This window comes from Juglans microcarpa x Juglans regia, chromosome 7D (assembly GCF_004785595.1).
Source record: "Juglans microcarpa x Juglans regia isolate MS1-56 chromosome 7D, Jm3101_v1.0, whole genome shotgun sequence".
In the NCBI taxonomy this organism is placed as follows: domain Eukaryota; kingdom Viridiplantae; phylum Streptophyta; class Magnoliopsida; order Fagales; family Juglandaceae; genus Juglans; species Juglans microcarpa x Juglans regia.
In genome coordinates, this window is record NC_054606.1 from 26,388,277 (window position 1) to 26,404,287 (window position 16,011).

General features: G+C 35.7%; 2 protein-coding genes across 4 annotated transcripts; both read left to right on the forward strand.

Moving 5' to 3' along the window:
• The first annotated feature begins 1,270 nt into the window (after positions 1–1,270).
• Positions 1,271–10,198, forward strand: LOC121239700 (lysine--tRNA ligase, chloroplastic/mitochondrial). The gene is made up of 14 exons (XM_041136995.1): positions 1,271–1,587; positions 1,859–2,077; positions 2,768–2,879; positions 3,440–3,548; positions 4,136–4,193; positions 5,010–5,078; positions 5,155–5,262; positions 5,461–5,553; positions 5,722–5,826; positions 6,334–6,540; positions 6,918–7,012; positions 7,740–7,830; positions 8,955–9,131; positions 9,880–10,198. Exons 1-14 carry the CDS (start codon positions 1,357–1,359, stop codon positions 9,970–9,972), a joined length of 1,767 nt encoding a protein of 588 aa, XP_040992929.1. The 5' UTR covers positions 1,271–1,356; the 3' UTR covers positions 9,973–10,198.
• A 1,764-nt stretch (positions 10,199–11,962) lies between these two features.
• LOC121239581 lies at positions 11,963–15,328 on the forward strand. 3 transcript variants are annotated; one of them, XM_041136850.1, is made up of 3 exons: positions 11,963–12,099; positions 12,724–13,143; positions 14,949–15,328. In XM_041136850.1, exons 2-3 carry the CDS (start codon positions 12,803–12,805, stop codon positions 15,010–15,012), a joined length of 405 nt encoding a protein of 134 aa, XP_040992784.1. In that variant the 5' UTR covers positions 11,963–12,099; positions 12,724–12,802; the 3' UTR covers positions 15,013–15,328. The 3 variants fall into 3 exon arrangements, with proteins under 3 accessions (XP_040992784.1, XP_040992782.1, XP_040992783.1); XM_041136848.1 differs by having other exon boundaries at positions 12,056–12,196; XM_041136849.1 differs by lacking the exon at positions 11,963–12,099 and adding an exon at positions 12,218–12,474.
• Positions 15,329–16,011: the final 683 nt, after the last annotated feature.

Consider the following 16,011-nt stretch of genomic DNA (forward strand, 5'->3'; position numbering starts at 1 on the left):
ATATCAGAAAATGATCTATCGTGTATATTACGATGCAGAAGGCATCAATTATGTTAAAAAAATATTGATATTTTAATATATATATATATATTTTAATCGCTTAAGCGACAGTAAAGGTCATTCACCCTTGACCAATTAGTTATGAGGAGCATTTGATGTGATGTGGGCATTTTTAAAAGCAAACACTTGTTTTATTGCTGATAACTTGTTTTACTTATTATTCTATTCACACATGCACCGCATCAAGTGGTTGCTTAATTACGTGGTTCGCACCATTTTACGCTATGTAGCTAGCTAGCTCTACCTGCAAATACGTACGCCCCCCACTCTATTTAATTACATCAATATATATACCTGATAACAAGACTGAGATCCAGATGATGATGATCCCATATATGCAGTTATTAAGAACGAACACGAATAATAATAATTCACGTTTGTTGCATGCAGCATGTCAATTATGGGTAATGGAAAGTATATAGGCATGGCGATGATGATGAAGATGATGATAATGTGGATGATATTGGTGGTGGTGGTGACGACGATGGCTGAAGATGGGGTGAAAGACAAGTTCCCAGCTGCTTGCCTAAAAGATTGCATGCCAATATGCATGGGTTTGGGGCGCGCCACAACCTCTGCTTGTGAACATGGTTGTACCCTCGGATGCACTCAGTTACAAGGTAAAGGTTACATTGGAGTTGCTGCTACATGATTTTCTATCTCCTACTATTTCCAAATTAATCCCGCCCTCATGATCATCATCTGGAGCCCGCCTGCCTCTGCCTCTTCTTCTTATATAATAATTCTGTATTTAAACCTTATAAGTAGTACTGCACATATATATATATATATAATTAAGCAATATTGTGGTTCATTTATTTATTTTATTGTATTAATTATAATCGATCTCTGATCTGTATATAAATCAAAACCTAATGGGCAGTACCTCCATGCAATTATATCATCTCTTTCTCAATTTCTTCATGTGTCTCTAGTACTTGTATATATACTTCAGCTCCATCTCGTTTGCATGGATTGAAGACTTTTATTTTTTATTTTTAATTCTTATTGTGATATAATTAGGACCTTCAGAAAAACTTTTATTTATTAGAGGAAAAAAAAAGTTCATTTAAATTAAAAAATAAATGAAAAAAAGTCGTCAAATACTAATAATGAAACCAGACTGGCCGCCACGACACTATTTAGTACTGTAAACGGCATGTCGTTCTACGTCTTGAAAATATTGAATCCGGTTTAAAACCCGTGAGAGTAGAGAAATAGTAATAGTAGATTGAGTAGGGGATAAACTCTGTAAGGGAAGGGAAAAAGAAGAGGAAGCATTAGCGGACGGCTTTAATGGAGGCTTTGAAGGTGAGCTCGCAGCCTTTCAGACACCTCTTTCGCTTCGCAACTTCTACTGCCTCCGCTGCCACACGCTCCAGAATTGGATTTCTCAGGTGCTCCTCCTCCTCCTCCTCATCTTCCGCCGCCATCGCAACCGCTACCTCCGGCCGTAACCGTCGATCTTCTTCTTCTTCTTCTTCCACTTCGGACAGAGACGCCGTTCGCTCCATTCGCATTACTAAGGTAAACTAATAATAAAAGAATCACCACTTGAAGTTTCGATTCTAATTTCGCCAATTCAGAGCGTAGCAGTAAAGAAAGAATTAATCTTCTTTTCCGTATTCTGTTTGACCCTGCGTGGTTTCTTTCTGAAACCAGGAAGAAATGCTGGAATTTTCATTTTTGAACAAATGAAGGATTTTTTTCCCGGAATCTAGAAAATTTTCCTTTCTTTGGAAACGTAGAAACCAAAATGGCATTTTTCTTGAAGGAACAAAAAATGCTTTCTGCGTAGGTGGAAGAATTGAGGAGCAAGGGCTTGGAGCCGTATGCTTATAAGTGGGATAGGACTCACACTGCTAACCAGCTGCAAGATATGTACAGACATCTTGGGAATGGCGACGAGTCGAATAGTGAGAGCGATCATGTTTCCATTGCAGGAAGAATTGTGGCTCGCAGAGCATTCGGAAAACTCGCATTTTTGACGTTACGCGATGATTCCGGGACAATTCAGGTTTTTACTATTTACATTGTTTTTTAGTTTAAATATCGGGAGTTTGGGCTTCGAATTTATTCAATCACGGTTCCATTCTTTTTGCATTAGTTTATATGTGCACATTGCTGGGGCGTTTTCCTGTGTCTAGGAAATGATGATGCCTGATTTGGGGTCTCTTTCAAAGTCATAGTTAAAAGTCACTCTAGTGGTTTCTTAAAGGTCAACTAAAATATTCTAGACTTTTTAATGAGCGTGGGGATGCGGGCGGTTTCATGTTAAAATGAAGAAATGTATATGGTAGAATAGGTTGTATTCCTTAAACCAAGCAAGTAAGGTAAGCAAAGGCATAAAGTTAGGAGTAAATGATTTATGTAAAGCTTTTACCTTTTTTTTTTTTTTTTTTTTTTTGTCTCTTTATTTGATGGTCTAAAGGTGCAATGGAGTGACTGGCTCTAGTTTGCCTTTCACGTCTAGTTCTATTTTCATGGTTGAGGTTTTAACGGTCTTATTTAATAAACAAATTGGATTGGTATAGCTAGAGTTATTTAGTATTGATATTTCACTGGAAAGATCATCCATTTTTCGATTGAGTCTGTTAAATTATTTATCCTCTGGGTGTATGAATGATGTTATTAAGATTTCTAGTTTTTCTTCCTATAAATAATTGTAGCAAGGCACTAAATGAATTGATGAAATTTTTGTTTTCAGCTTTATTGCGAGAAGGAGAGGCTTGTAAATGATCAATTTGATCAGTTAAAGACACTTGTTGATATTGGTGATATACTAGGTGCAAGTGGTTCAATCAAGCGGACAGAGAAAGGTTGTTGGTCTTGCATGCTTTCTTCATACAAAGTTTTCTGATTTTTTTTGTCTTTTGGGGATAGTAGAGTACTTGAGTGAGATTTCCTAACTGTTATACACTGTTATAGCCTCTAAAATTATGTATGTAGTACATATATGGGTTATGGGACCTGTCAGGGTGCAGCCTAGTGGTCAGATATCTTGGATTTGATATCGCACTACAAGTTTTCCTAAATGACCTGATACCTGTTTTTGGCTGGTGGGGTCACGTATCTAGGGTTTACCATCCAAGGGTGGGTCCAAAGGGCCCTGCCTTGGTGAGGTTCTGCATCATCAAAATATATATGGGTTGTGGGATTTTCCAAACTCCAAGACAATTAATAGTAACTGAATATGAAACCAAGGCTTACAAGTTACAAAATAGTCTTGACTGGTTGGACACATCACTGTGAAGTTTTTCTAATTCTAGTCATGGACATAAACAATGTCTTTGGTTGTAGCCATGCCACTTTCTTCAATGGTACAGCCCTTTGCAACATGATTTTGGACTTATTTTTTTCTTTCTTGGTTTGTCTTCAGGAGAACTTTCTATTTATGTGAATTCATTTGCCATTTTGACCAAATCTCTACTTCCACTGCCGGATAAATATCATGGTCTAACTGATGTGGATAAGCGCTACCGCCAAAGGTGAGTTCATGTCTGAAGGGTGTGATTTTAACAATCATTTTCCCAAGGTATTCGCTGATTGAGGTGATCTAGTGGTTTTCAAATTGCATTGATGCCCTTTGGCTAGAACATATGATGTGAGCAGAGAGCACTTCCAGCTGATTGAAATTCTGTTTAGATTCTGAATGTTGTGCAGTTGGTGTAATAATATGTCATAGGTTTTTATCAAACAAAAACTTTCAATTGCTGTACCTTTTAATTCCACTGGTCTGATGGAATTAAGTGCTTGTGTTCGCATGTTTTTTGTTTATAAAGTCTTTTGGTTATTTTCTCAAGTTGTATGCGTAGGCTCTTTTTTGTGCCTGCATGACAATGAGAGATATTGCTGAACTCCTTGAACATGCTTTCTTTGGTGGAACACCCTATCTGTCTATCCAACTTCATTGTTTTATTTCTCATTGGTTAAACACTTTGTATTATGTTGCCCTTTATTTACCAGATATCCCAATGGCCATATTTTATTTTGGACAGCAAAATATTTAATTGCCAGAAAATTGGTTGAATTCTAACGTCCGACTGTATTTGTCTGCTATCTTTCCAATGTTTAGATATGTAGACATGATTGCCAATCCTGAAGTAGCTGATATATTTCGGAAAAGAGCAAAGGTAGGTCATCTTCTTTCCCCCTTTCCAAGTGTAAGAAAAGACTTCACGGAACTCTCAAGTTTTCATTTTTTTTTCTAAACAAGATTTGTATATTATTTAACTGTAAAACTGCTGGCTGTTTGGTATTTCCGTACACAGGTTTCTTGCTTCTGTTTTCGTATACCTAGAATTTTGTTGCCCATCGATGGAATAAGATTTTTGCCTCAAATTTACATGTAAAATATCTTCATTGTGATACTAAGCTAAATCATGGAAGAATATAATAACATCAAATTAATAACATTATTGTGATGTAAAGAGGCATCTTAAACTGTCGTCAAGCTTTTCTCCAACAGACCACCTCTATTATTGTGCAGCAATCACTTGAATAGTGGCAGACTCTAATCTTATTTTGGTGCCTACTCTTTTAAGTTTCCGGTACAAAATCAGAACCATTATAGGATTGCGGTGATGGCTGTGTAATTGTTATCTTCTATATATGCTTATGAAATTTAATAACCGAAGTTAAAGCTCCCATCTCTGTGCCCTGTGATCAAGGTTTCTGATTTTGATAAAAATTGTTACTTATATGTCCCATATTGTTAGTTGCAATTGCCACAGGTGATAACTTTGAGGAAGCAATCTTCACTGCTTTGAAAGTTTTATGGTTTTATAATTCGTGCAATGTGTCTAGCTTAAAAGAACTGTTTGAAATTCTTATTCAATTGTTGGCTATCTCAACCTTTTCCCAATGTGTTCTCTTGTGTTGTCTTTCCATAGTTATCCAAGGTATTTTATTTTTATTCCTGAGCAAGTGAATGTAACTGTTCTGGCTAGATTGTGTCAGAGATACGCAAGACAGTGGAATCTTTAGGTTTCGTTGAAGTTGAAACTCCAGTTCTGCAGGTTTGTCTATATCCTTATTCTCTCCCCCTTTCTATTTTATGCTATGCAATATTATAATATTCAAGGATTTAACTAGGGAGCAGCTGGTGGAGCAGAAGCTAGGCCATTTGTTACATACCATAATTCTCTTGGAAGGGACCTTTATTTGAGAATAGCGACTGAGCTTCACTTAAAGAGAATGCTGGTGAGATTTTACATCATGGTCCCTATCTCATGTATCCCCTTCCCTATAGAACTATCTTATGATTGCTTAACCTTTTTGTACCCAAAATTGTCGGTCTTTGAAGAATTAGATAATTAAGTGGTATGCATTTTCCCATATGGGTTCTGAATTTGTTTGCACATAAGTATATTTCTTGAATAAAAACTGTGTGGATGACAGGTTGGGGGGTTTGAAAAGGTATATGAGATTGGGAGAATATTTAGAAACGAAGGCATTTCAACTCGTCATAATCCTGAGTTTACCACAATAGAGGTAAAATATTTTCTATTATTGCTTTTGTTTGGCCTTCTTCATGGTTAATGTCCTGTACTCAAAAGTGACACTAATTATTAGTTGCCTCTTATAGCATATATTATGTTGTTGACATTTGGAGTCTATTAAATGAAGCTCTTATCATTATTGGTATTAGTTTCATCATAGATGTATGAAGCATATTCAGACTACCAAAGCATGATGAACATGGTGGAGGAAATTGTTACTAGATGTGCTCTTTCAGTTCATGGGAAGCTTACCATTGACTACCAGGTAAGTTTGTTCTCACTTGCAGTTCTGTAGCATTTAACAAATACCTGCTTTTTATTGAAATGCACTGGAATTAGATTCATTGCCAAAAAACTGAAACCAAAAGTACTCATTCTCCAAAAACATTTATCTAAAACATCACCCCTTCTCATTTTCCTATTGAGTTTTAATGATTCTGGGCACTGTGTTCAAAGCAATCTCAGTGTTGAAAATGGTCACAATCTAGGTGTGCACTTTGCTCCAAGTATTATCTACTCTTTTGATCACTGCTCTTTCATTGAATGGTGTGATCAATTTTTCATGTAAAAAAATTCCAGTTGGTTTTAAGAAGCAAAATGTATTCCGCAAGAAGTTTTGGTGCTTTCATAGTTTTCATATGTGAGCATGGATCTGATTGCTTTGCATGCTTGGAATTTCTGTGGAAGCAACAAATTAGCTATGACACATCCCTTTAGTAAGATATTACTGTGACTTGTGTCTTTTTAAAGTTGGTGCAACATGTCTATGCAGGGTGTGGAGATATGTCTTGAGCGACCTTGGAGGAGGGAAACTATGCACAATCTTGTAAAAGAATCCACCGGAATTGATTTCAATGATTTGGTCAATGATGTTAAAGCTGCTAAGGAAATAACTCTTAGGGCCCTAGAAATCAACCTTGATAAGAAAGACAAATGTTCTATTGAAGCATGCCCATCTGTTGGCCACCTCCTTAATGAGGTCAGTCAGCATCATCTGCAATATTCAAAGAGTATTTTCCTCAATTATCTCTGCTGCTGCTGGCTCCCCTCCTTTTCGCTCTCTTTTTAATCTAAGGTTTCCACTTTCAAAAAATATGCAAATGTATACCCCCTTTGTACTCGGGCCTTGCCCTTTTCTTGATCTAATACATTTCTTCTTACTTATAAAAAAAAAAAATAAAAAAATATGCAATCTCTTTTGTAGATTGCACACTTTTCTTTATAGTTGGAGGATGTTGGTATGAAAAACAATAATGCTGGGAAGGAATAATTCCTTCTTTTGTGCTTTTTATTTTTGTTTTCTAGATTTCCTCTACATGCAGCCTCTCTCAGTATTTAGTTGTTTCATTTGACCAGGTTTTTGAGATTGTTGTAGAACCAAAGCTTCTGCAACCTACATTTGTTTTGGACTATCCTATTGAGATTTCTCCTCTGGCTAAACCACATAGAAGGTAATTAAAGTTGTTTGGTAACTTATAATTTACTATCCAACGCCAAATTTGTCATGAACAATTGCTGGGATATGGTATGCTCTTGCTGTTTATGCGTGCTTTCTATTTAGTACCAGGCCAGTTACATTAAAATATCAAGTATAACTTGAACTTGGAATAAAATTTATTCGTTAGAAAGAGCTTGGAGTAAGAATTATCATGTGGTCTTGAACCTGGGTGTTGGCTGGATTTATATCCAAATTCTAGTGTTTCTGGCATCCCAGAGTCTTTATTTTGCATGAAGGTATTCCTTTCAAGATCTTCATGGACATGGCCATTTATTTTTTAGTACATATGGCCTACTCATCTCAGTTACTTTCCCTTTGCTGTGTCAAATAAAGGGTTATGCACTCGATGTGTAGGCATAATTTTTTGGAGAATACAATAGAAAATATAGAGTGCAAATCTTGCTACGATAAGCATGTATATTTGGTGAGGATTCATAATGGAAAACTACCCCCGTGTTTTCGGTAGTTATAGTAGAGGTATGATGCAGGTTTACTGGTCCTTAAATATGGAAATGATAATGTGTAATATCGTTTTGTAGAGCTTGCGATTTTAAATCCATTATGTAGTTTCTTCGCATGGGATGAAGGAACATGTTAAAATGGGGAGATGATTAATGTATGACTTATCTGTTGTTTGGGAAATTTTCTTTCTCATCTTATTCTTCATCTTCCCTTATTAGGCATGCGGGGCTAACAGAGAGGTTTGAACTTTTCATCTGTGGTCGTGAGCTGGCAAATGCATTTTCTGAATTGACTGATCCTATGGATCAGGTAAACTTATTTTGCACTCCTGGATTTCCGGGTTTTGTGTCTATCTTGTTAGTCATAGACTCTTTTCACAATCAAGGAGCTTCTATTTTGAAAGTGTTATCAACTTGGTATCTGTAGTATATAATTGAACTGAATTTTTATCATCCAGTTTCATCCACTTTATAAATCAATTAGAGTCAACAAGTTATTCAGTGATTTTGTTTCATTGTTTTGTTATCTGGTGATTCTTTAATCAAGCAATGATGAATGCCTTGACTTGAGTTTGGTAGAGAAATAGAATTTATGGAAGTTTTGGGAGTGCTTGCATAACTAACAAATGAGTTGAATTAAACAGAAAAAAGAATCGAATGAGTAGAATTGTATCTGAATCATATTATGATCATTGTTTAAGCTACTTCCCCCACTTCTATGGATGGTGGTAGATACACGAATCTTGTTACTTTTTCCATCCATGAGTTCTACTCTGCTTTATTCCATGTATTGATGGCAAACTCATTCTTAATCAAGGATGCTGACGTATGAGAAATGGGATGATGGCTAGTTGTTGGAAATAAAAATCAAGAACAACTATGCTGCAGAAAAGTGTAAGGGTAGATGGTCATTCGCCATTGCCGTCCTTGTAATTCATTATGTTGCATAAAGCATTTTGTAATAAATGGAGCAATAACATAGAAACAACCAAGTGATATGACTGGTGTGTATGGTTTTTTTTATCAGTAAATAAGAATTATGCTTACCTTTTCAGCAAGCTTGGTGAATTTGAAGAGTGGTGTATTAAATTACTGCTTCTTCTAAAAGTTTAAACTGATTGAAATTGTTTAATTTAGTCAATTAATTGTTATGCTGACTCTTCACGTGGTCCATACTTTCCTTCAATATGTGAAACTTGACATGTAGGATTTTAATTTTAAATTGGATGTATAAGGGAGCCAAGCTTTAATTTTGGGACCACTGTAACTAGGTTAAACTATCTTGTCCCAAAAGCTCAAGGTTATAAAAAACCATAATTGGCTGGATTGCATCCATTCACCAGATTTTCCTTGCTTCTTTTGCTGTATGTGAAAAATTGTTAGTGGTTTTGACTAGAAAACAGAGAGTTTGTCATTACTCCTGTCTTTTGTCAGAGAGGACGCTTGGAAGAGCAAGTGAGGCTGCATAATGAGAAGAGAGCAGCGGCAGCTATGGAAGCAAATAGTGCAGAAGAGCGAGGAAATAAAAATGAGGATGACTCATATGAAGTGACTCTTGATGATGACTTCCTAACGGCTCTGGAATATGGAATGCCTCCTGCTTCAGGAATGGTAAGGTTGCAGTTTCACTATATATCAACGTTCCAGAGTTTTTTGAGGGAACCTCGATGAAAATATGTACAATTTTATAATAACATGTTGTGCTCAGGAAGGGTTGAGCTCTTACTATTTCATGCGTTTAGAAAGTCTATCAGTCAATTGATTTCATGTTCTTTTAGGGTTTAATGTCTGTGATGAATCTAAAGGGAAATGATTTTTTTCTAATTTATGAAATGACATTTTCTTGTATTTAATACTTGAAAACAATGAACTGGCATTCTCTTGCCACTAAGGATATGGACTATTAGGAAGCCAATTTAAGCATATCTTCATCTTGAAATTATTTTCAGACATTTGGAGGTCTCTAGATAATTATAGTTCTTCAACAATTAAGGATAATGAAAAGAAAATATAATACCCAAGTTAAGTTTTTTCTTTTCTTTTAAAAAATAGAAGCTACAATATCTTATTAGTTAGTAAATATATTTTATCTTGTTGGGTGTTTGTTTAGACCATCTCTTTGAATTGCAATATTTCACAAAGTAAACAATTAGGCAATCCTGATTTGTCAGTATTCATATCCACGAATACGCTCTTGAGAGATGCGTCCGGGTGCACATGCTTTTGTGCTACATCTTATGATTCTGCAAAATAAAAGGGAGCATAAAAAGCATTAATTTGATATTTTTTGTAACTCAACCGCAATTGCTAATGCTATCTATCCCTGAGATATTCTTTGATGGAAAGAATTTGTTTTCAGGGACTTGGAATCGACAGGCTAGTGATGCTTCTGACAAACTCTGCAAGCATTCGAGATGTAATTGCTTTCCCAGTTCTTAAGATTCAGCAATAGTGTAACAGCAAAACATCGGTATATGCGAATTCTTTTGGATCAGCTATATGGCTTGTTTCAATACAGCATTGTTATTTTTTAGGAAAATTTTGTCATGTATTTTTTGTAACACAAATACAATACAGATTCTTGTTTTTTAAGTCCAGCTTATTTTATTTTTCCCCCCTGCGAATGGCTGTAAATTATATACTGGTTTGAGACAATTTCAATGACTGAATATGTTATTCATGGTATTTGGCAGTTCATTAGGAATAATATAAATACAATGACTTCCATCGTTGCGAGGGAGACCAAGGTTCAAAAATGAAATTATTGGTAGGATGACTGTTTTATTTAATTGGGAATTGGGGATTAGCCATGCAGATTTGATGTTGAGAAAAATTCATCAAGGAAACTTATAACAGAACATATCTCTAGTTATTTTTCTTTCTTCCTTTTCATTTATAAGGTAAACTAACAATCAAAAAGAAGGAATTAACTGGAGTCCTAAATGACATCACATCACAAAATCAATGTTTTCATCTTTTTAACTGCATGCCTCTCAATTTCTTCACTTGTCACATGCTTGAAAGCATCTATTATGGGTCTTAAAGACCAACCCAACAACACCATCAACGAGCGATGCTTAGGCGTCGCCTAGGCCTGGCATGATTCTCATACCTTGTCGTAGCTACACTGACAAGCCTTATAGCCAGGAGCATTATCGTTGGCTTTTCCAACTTCAGATCTCTCAAATTTGCCCTACCTCTCTCACTCCACCACCGACGATCCATACCTGGCTTGGGGATCAAAATCTATGGCAAACATGATATTGCTAGCAGTCTAGCACCACTCTTTTCTACATGTAGTCATGATGCAAAGACAGATTTGCAAAAAGGAGGGGACCTTTGTTCCCACAATCTTGTACAATCAGGCATGCGCTTGTCTCTTTAACACATTAAAAAAAAAAGGTTCCAAGCCTCCAATCAATTGATAGCATCACTATTTTCCAAAAAAAAAAAAAAAAATTGATAGCATCACCGGGCTTTTCAATCACCAGCTTTCTGTAATGATGTTCATTTCCATGGTTGCAAATTCGATTGCTGGGCCACCAACCCCCATGTCGTCCTTCTTAACATGTGGCACTCTTCCATATCTATCAATTTAATAACATTTCTTCATAATAATTATACCAAGCCAAATGATTACGTGTACCCTCAAAGTTTTGCGAATTTGGCTCCTTTATTTTGAATGTTTGTTAAGGCTGTATATCAGTTTTGCGTGACATGATCTCTGTTTGCAAGAACGATTTCATTTTCTTAGAATGGAAACAGAGTATGAGAGAGAAGAAGAAAAGGAAAAGAAAGATCATATTTTTGACACAATACCTTTCTGCAATGTGACTTTCAAAGGAAACTGGGGATAACCAACCAACTGATGGTGGTTAACGCGTCTTAAAGAGTTTATCAAAGAATAGGGCAAATAGAAGAAGAAAAGGAAAAAGGAAAAAAGTGCAAAAAGCTGCTAGGCTCTTTTATGATTTGACCTTCTGTTGAGGAAAAGGCAGCCAAACTTCTTTTCAAGAAAGAACTGTTCCCCAGCTCCTCAAGAAATCAATGGCGTTTGCTTTGGCTTGAATCTTCTCAAATTCCTTGAAAATCCTCTCCCAATTATTAGAATATGTACGTAATGAGGCAACTTGGAAGGTTTAATGGCTAATCATTTTAAAATACACGAAACTTGAGGTACTTGAGCACACCATTAAGAAACTAAAAATGGGCTTTGCTGAGGTTGCATTCTGGTTTAAAGATGCTCCAAAAATTCTGCATGTCTCAATTATTTTTAATAATATATCGCTTCATTGACCACAATCTTCTATGATCCTACTCAAAATCCCATTCCAGCTGTTCATTTTCCATACTTAAATATAATGAAATAATAATAGAGACAAGAGAACTCAATCAAATCTCGAAACCTTTTTTTTTTAACGTTAGTTGGTGCGAAAACAAACTGTATAATTTAAAAAACAAATACTATTCAATACGCTAGTATATTAAAAAATAAATTCGGCAGTTACTATTTAATCTTTCTTTTGGAGGCTCCAACAGTTACATGTTAGAATGTTGGCAAGTTGGATTTCCAGCTAAGGTTTCTTCTCTTTTTCTTCTTTCCTATCTCAGCTATTACATTGGTGTCTTCTCCTTATTCAACATTGTCAATGGAGGTGAAATGAAATCCTCAAAGGGTAGGATAGTCTTTGTAATTTTGAGTAATTTGTTTGTGTCTCTGGTAGACTACAAAACAAGGAGTCTTTTCTTTCATGGGAACCGGGGAAAAGGAAACAGAGGTTTTTTTTTTTGGATGGTTTTGGGTTTGTTTCCAAGTAGCCCGTTTCTCTTGAAGATGAACTTCATTATCACAAACCTCCAAAACTCAAATTGCTTTCTGGGTTTCGCTTCTTTCACGGCAGAAGTTTGTATTTTTTTCTCTCTATCAAAGCCTAATTCAGAACCACTAGTGCATGTAACCCCCTTATTTTTCTCTTATAATCATTATTTTCCATTTAGTTGCTTCAATTTTCGTAAGACTTTGTAATCTGGGTCCTTGCTATTTCGATATAGGCAGCTACAGTTGGTCTTGTGTTCTTCAGTGGAGTGCCTACTTGACAACAAATTCACCATTTATTAGAATTTTCCTGTGAAATTTGCATGTTGGGTTTTCTCTCATTACATTTTGAAGGATGATAATCGACCGGTTGATGATTTGATACAGATCCATTCTTGGTATTCGGAGTTGCAAAGGAATGGGCTAATTTGTAGTAGGAAACAGTAGTAAAAGAGGCAAATATGTGATGAGGTTTTTGTCCTGCAAGATTCATTGTCCGTCCTTCATTTGCTTTTGCAAATCCTCCCCTCATATTTACAGTCCTGGACCATTGAAATTGGAAAACATCCCACATGTGCTTTCAGAACCAGCCTCGGTTCATGAAGCCTCTGATCAGTTACCTGGCGAGGCCATTGAGGTCAAGGAAGATTGCTTATATCTGAAACAACAACAACCAGCCGATCATCATTGCCTGAAAAGCAGTCTCAGAAAGCCCACTCTCGCCGCCAAAGAGGATCGGAAGAAGAAGGTACAATGGGTGGATTTTTTAGGGAAAGAACTTGTTGAGATCAGGGAATTTGAATCCAGGTAGGCACTCCCCCCCCCCCCCCCTCTCTCTCCCGGCTTCCTCTCTAATCTGCCTTTGCATTTCTGGTTTTGTGTTCTTTTGTGCAATTTTTGTTTTAATTGGATTTTCTTGTTAGATGTTGATATCTTATTGAGTACTAGAGAGATCGATATCTTACTCATATTGAGAAAAAATATACGTCTTCTTTATTTATTTTCTGGTATTTGATTTGAATAGTAAGATTCCTTGTATGAATGCTGAGGAACTAAAAGGGATTTCAGTTCCAGATGTTGATCTAGAGTTCAAGACATGACGTTTGAAGGATAGGTTACCTTGAGGTTATATTTCTAAAGGTTGAATGAGTAGTACTTAAAAGATGAAAACCTGTGCTTGTGAGGTAGAAATGACTGTGTGATCGAGTAACCCAATAGGAAACCAATTCCAATTTCATATCTTGGCATTTTTGAGAGACATTCATTGATTTCCTATTCTGGAAACGAGTATCCTTTGCTGCTAAAGGATAATCTTTGCCATAAATGCAGATAATTATGATAAAATTGAAAATTGGTTCATGGTAGGTGAAGTAATTAATTTCTAAATATCTTTTGGGCATTTATTTCAATCCTTTTGAATAATTTGTTTCGTTCCATCACTTAAAATTGATAATATTTATTTAATATAAAAGGATAATAATAATTAGATTAATATCACTCAATATTATATATTAAATAAATATTATACAGCATTGTGTTTCTTTTTGCTTATGAGCAAAAATAGAAAATAAAGATAAAATCTTTCTTTGCTTGAAGTTTCGAGATGACGTCCCCCTTAGAAAATTGTGCACGTATAGTTTGTCAACTTTTGAAACCATAAACCTGCATGGGCATTGGTTCTGGATGATTCCGTGTATAAACCGAGCCCCTTGACGATAGAAGGTGTCCCTTACCCTTTATTGATCTGTCTTTAATGTTCTTATTCCAGCAAAGACAGGAAAGATTAAGATTGTTTCTCATAGAACTAAAACAACATGCTGGAATAGAGGGTGTGTGTCCATTGTTATGAAACAAAGATGTTTCCAATCGTATCAGAGAGAAATGGGACGAGTTAAACTTCTTATACCAAGAGAGAGATTAAACTTAATGATATTGTGGATGGAAGGAAGCTTTACCCTTGGCGTGGTGTCCCCTGACTTTTCCAATTCCTCCCTTATGCTGTGGTTTTTATTACTGTTGGTCCACATGATTGATTTGGATATGACCCCTCTAACCCAGTACCTCCATTGATTTGAGATACCTCCATTACTTTTTCATACCTGTCCATGTTGGTGCACATGATTTGGTCAATCTTGTTGGCTTCTCTCTCATATTTAGAAGATTTCCCATATTCTTATAAACATGTTAAAAGACGTAATAAGTTTCAATTAACGTGACGACTGAAGAGACTTCAACAGAGATACATGTCCTGAAGATTACTTGAGTGTAGTCTCTGCTCACAGGTCTGCTTCTGTCCGTCATCTGCAGTTCTTCAATTAAACTTTTTAAAGATAATGTCTTTTAGAAATGGAATTACACTTATCTAGCCAATATTATCACACTTCTAATTCCTTAGAACAGGAGGTGTATGGATTTTGAAATGTACGTGTTTTCGGTTACATTGGCTTCAAACATGTAACAATTACTTACTAACATATGTGTCGGCATGGCATTTGTAGGATCTACATATATGCATATACATTACGTGTTGCATGTCGTTTATTTTATGCTGAAATTATGAACTAGGTTGTGTTTGTGGTTGCTTATCTTGCATCCTTTTGGTTTTCCAACAGTGAAATAGAACATACTGACAACGAAGGTGGTGATAATAGAGGCTGTGTTTGTGTTATTCTATGAATCTGCTCAAAACATCTTCCGCTCTGCAATTTCCAACAGCAAGTGCCGCAACAACGAGAGAAAGACAACAGATTTTAGCTTTCTGAACTGAAACACATTCAGCATAGGGTTCTGGAATTGGAATTGAGCCAGTACGTCTGGCTCAAAGTTCAAACTCATCACTTTCTTTGGCGCTGCCTCATCATCCTTCTAATCAAGTCTAATTCACAGAAATTCTTGTATTAGTAGATATTTTCTTTTATCTCATAGATTATAAGAATGTCAAGCTATAGTTTATTCTCTTTCACCCGTCAAGATTTGATTCTTGAGCTGCTTAGATCTGGTCTTTTGCAGCACATGGTTTTATTCCTTCACTTTGTATGCTTACTGTTTCATCACATAAAGGCCTTCTTAAAGCTGTTATGATCTTTGGTGACATCAAAGTACCTTGCATTACAACCGGTGCATCCCATAAAAGTTGGCATGCTAATTTTATTGGTTTTGACTTGTAATTTTATGATCTTAAACTTGTCACAACCCCCTTTCTTTTATAGCAAACATTATCATGGCCTTGTAAATTTGTAATGCATTCTCATTCGAGTAATGCTAGGTACAAGCTCCAAATAGATAAATTCTACGTAGACCTTTTATAAAAATGTGGTTTCTACTAAAAAATAATTTTTTTTTCACTTTTTCAATGTGAGCTCTTTTTTTTTTACAAAGACATGCGTGAGACTTGTCTATTTGGGATTTATATATTTTTATATATATAAATTTTATAAGAATGCAAATTTGGGAATTATACTTTGGTGGATCAAGCCGCTTATTTTCTAAAGGAAAATGCTTGGGCCACCGAGAGTGGTGCCTTTCAAAAGTGACCAATTTTGTGTCTTTTTTTTTTTTAACGAGTTTGTAAATTTTTAAAATATTTAAAGGAATTTAAAAATATTTAAAAAAAAATTTATAATTTACACCGATATAATACAGGAGTCACCTTTTTTGGCATCCTAACATCATCCT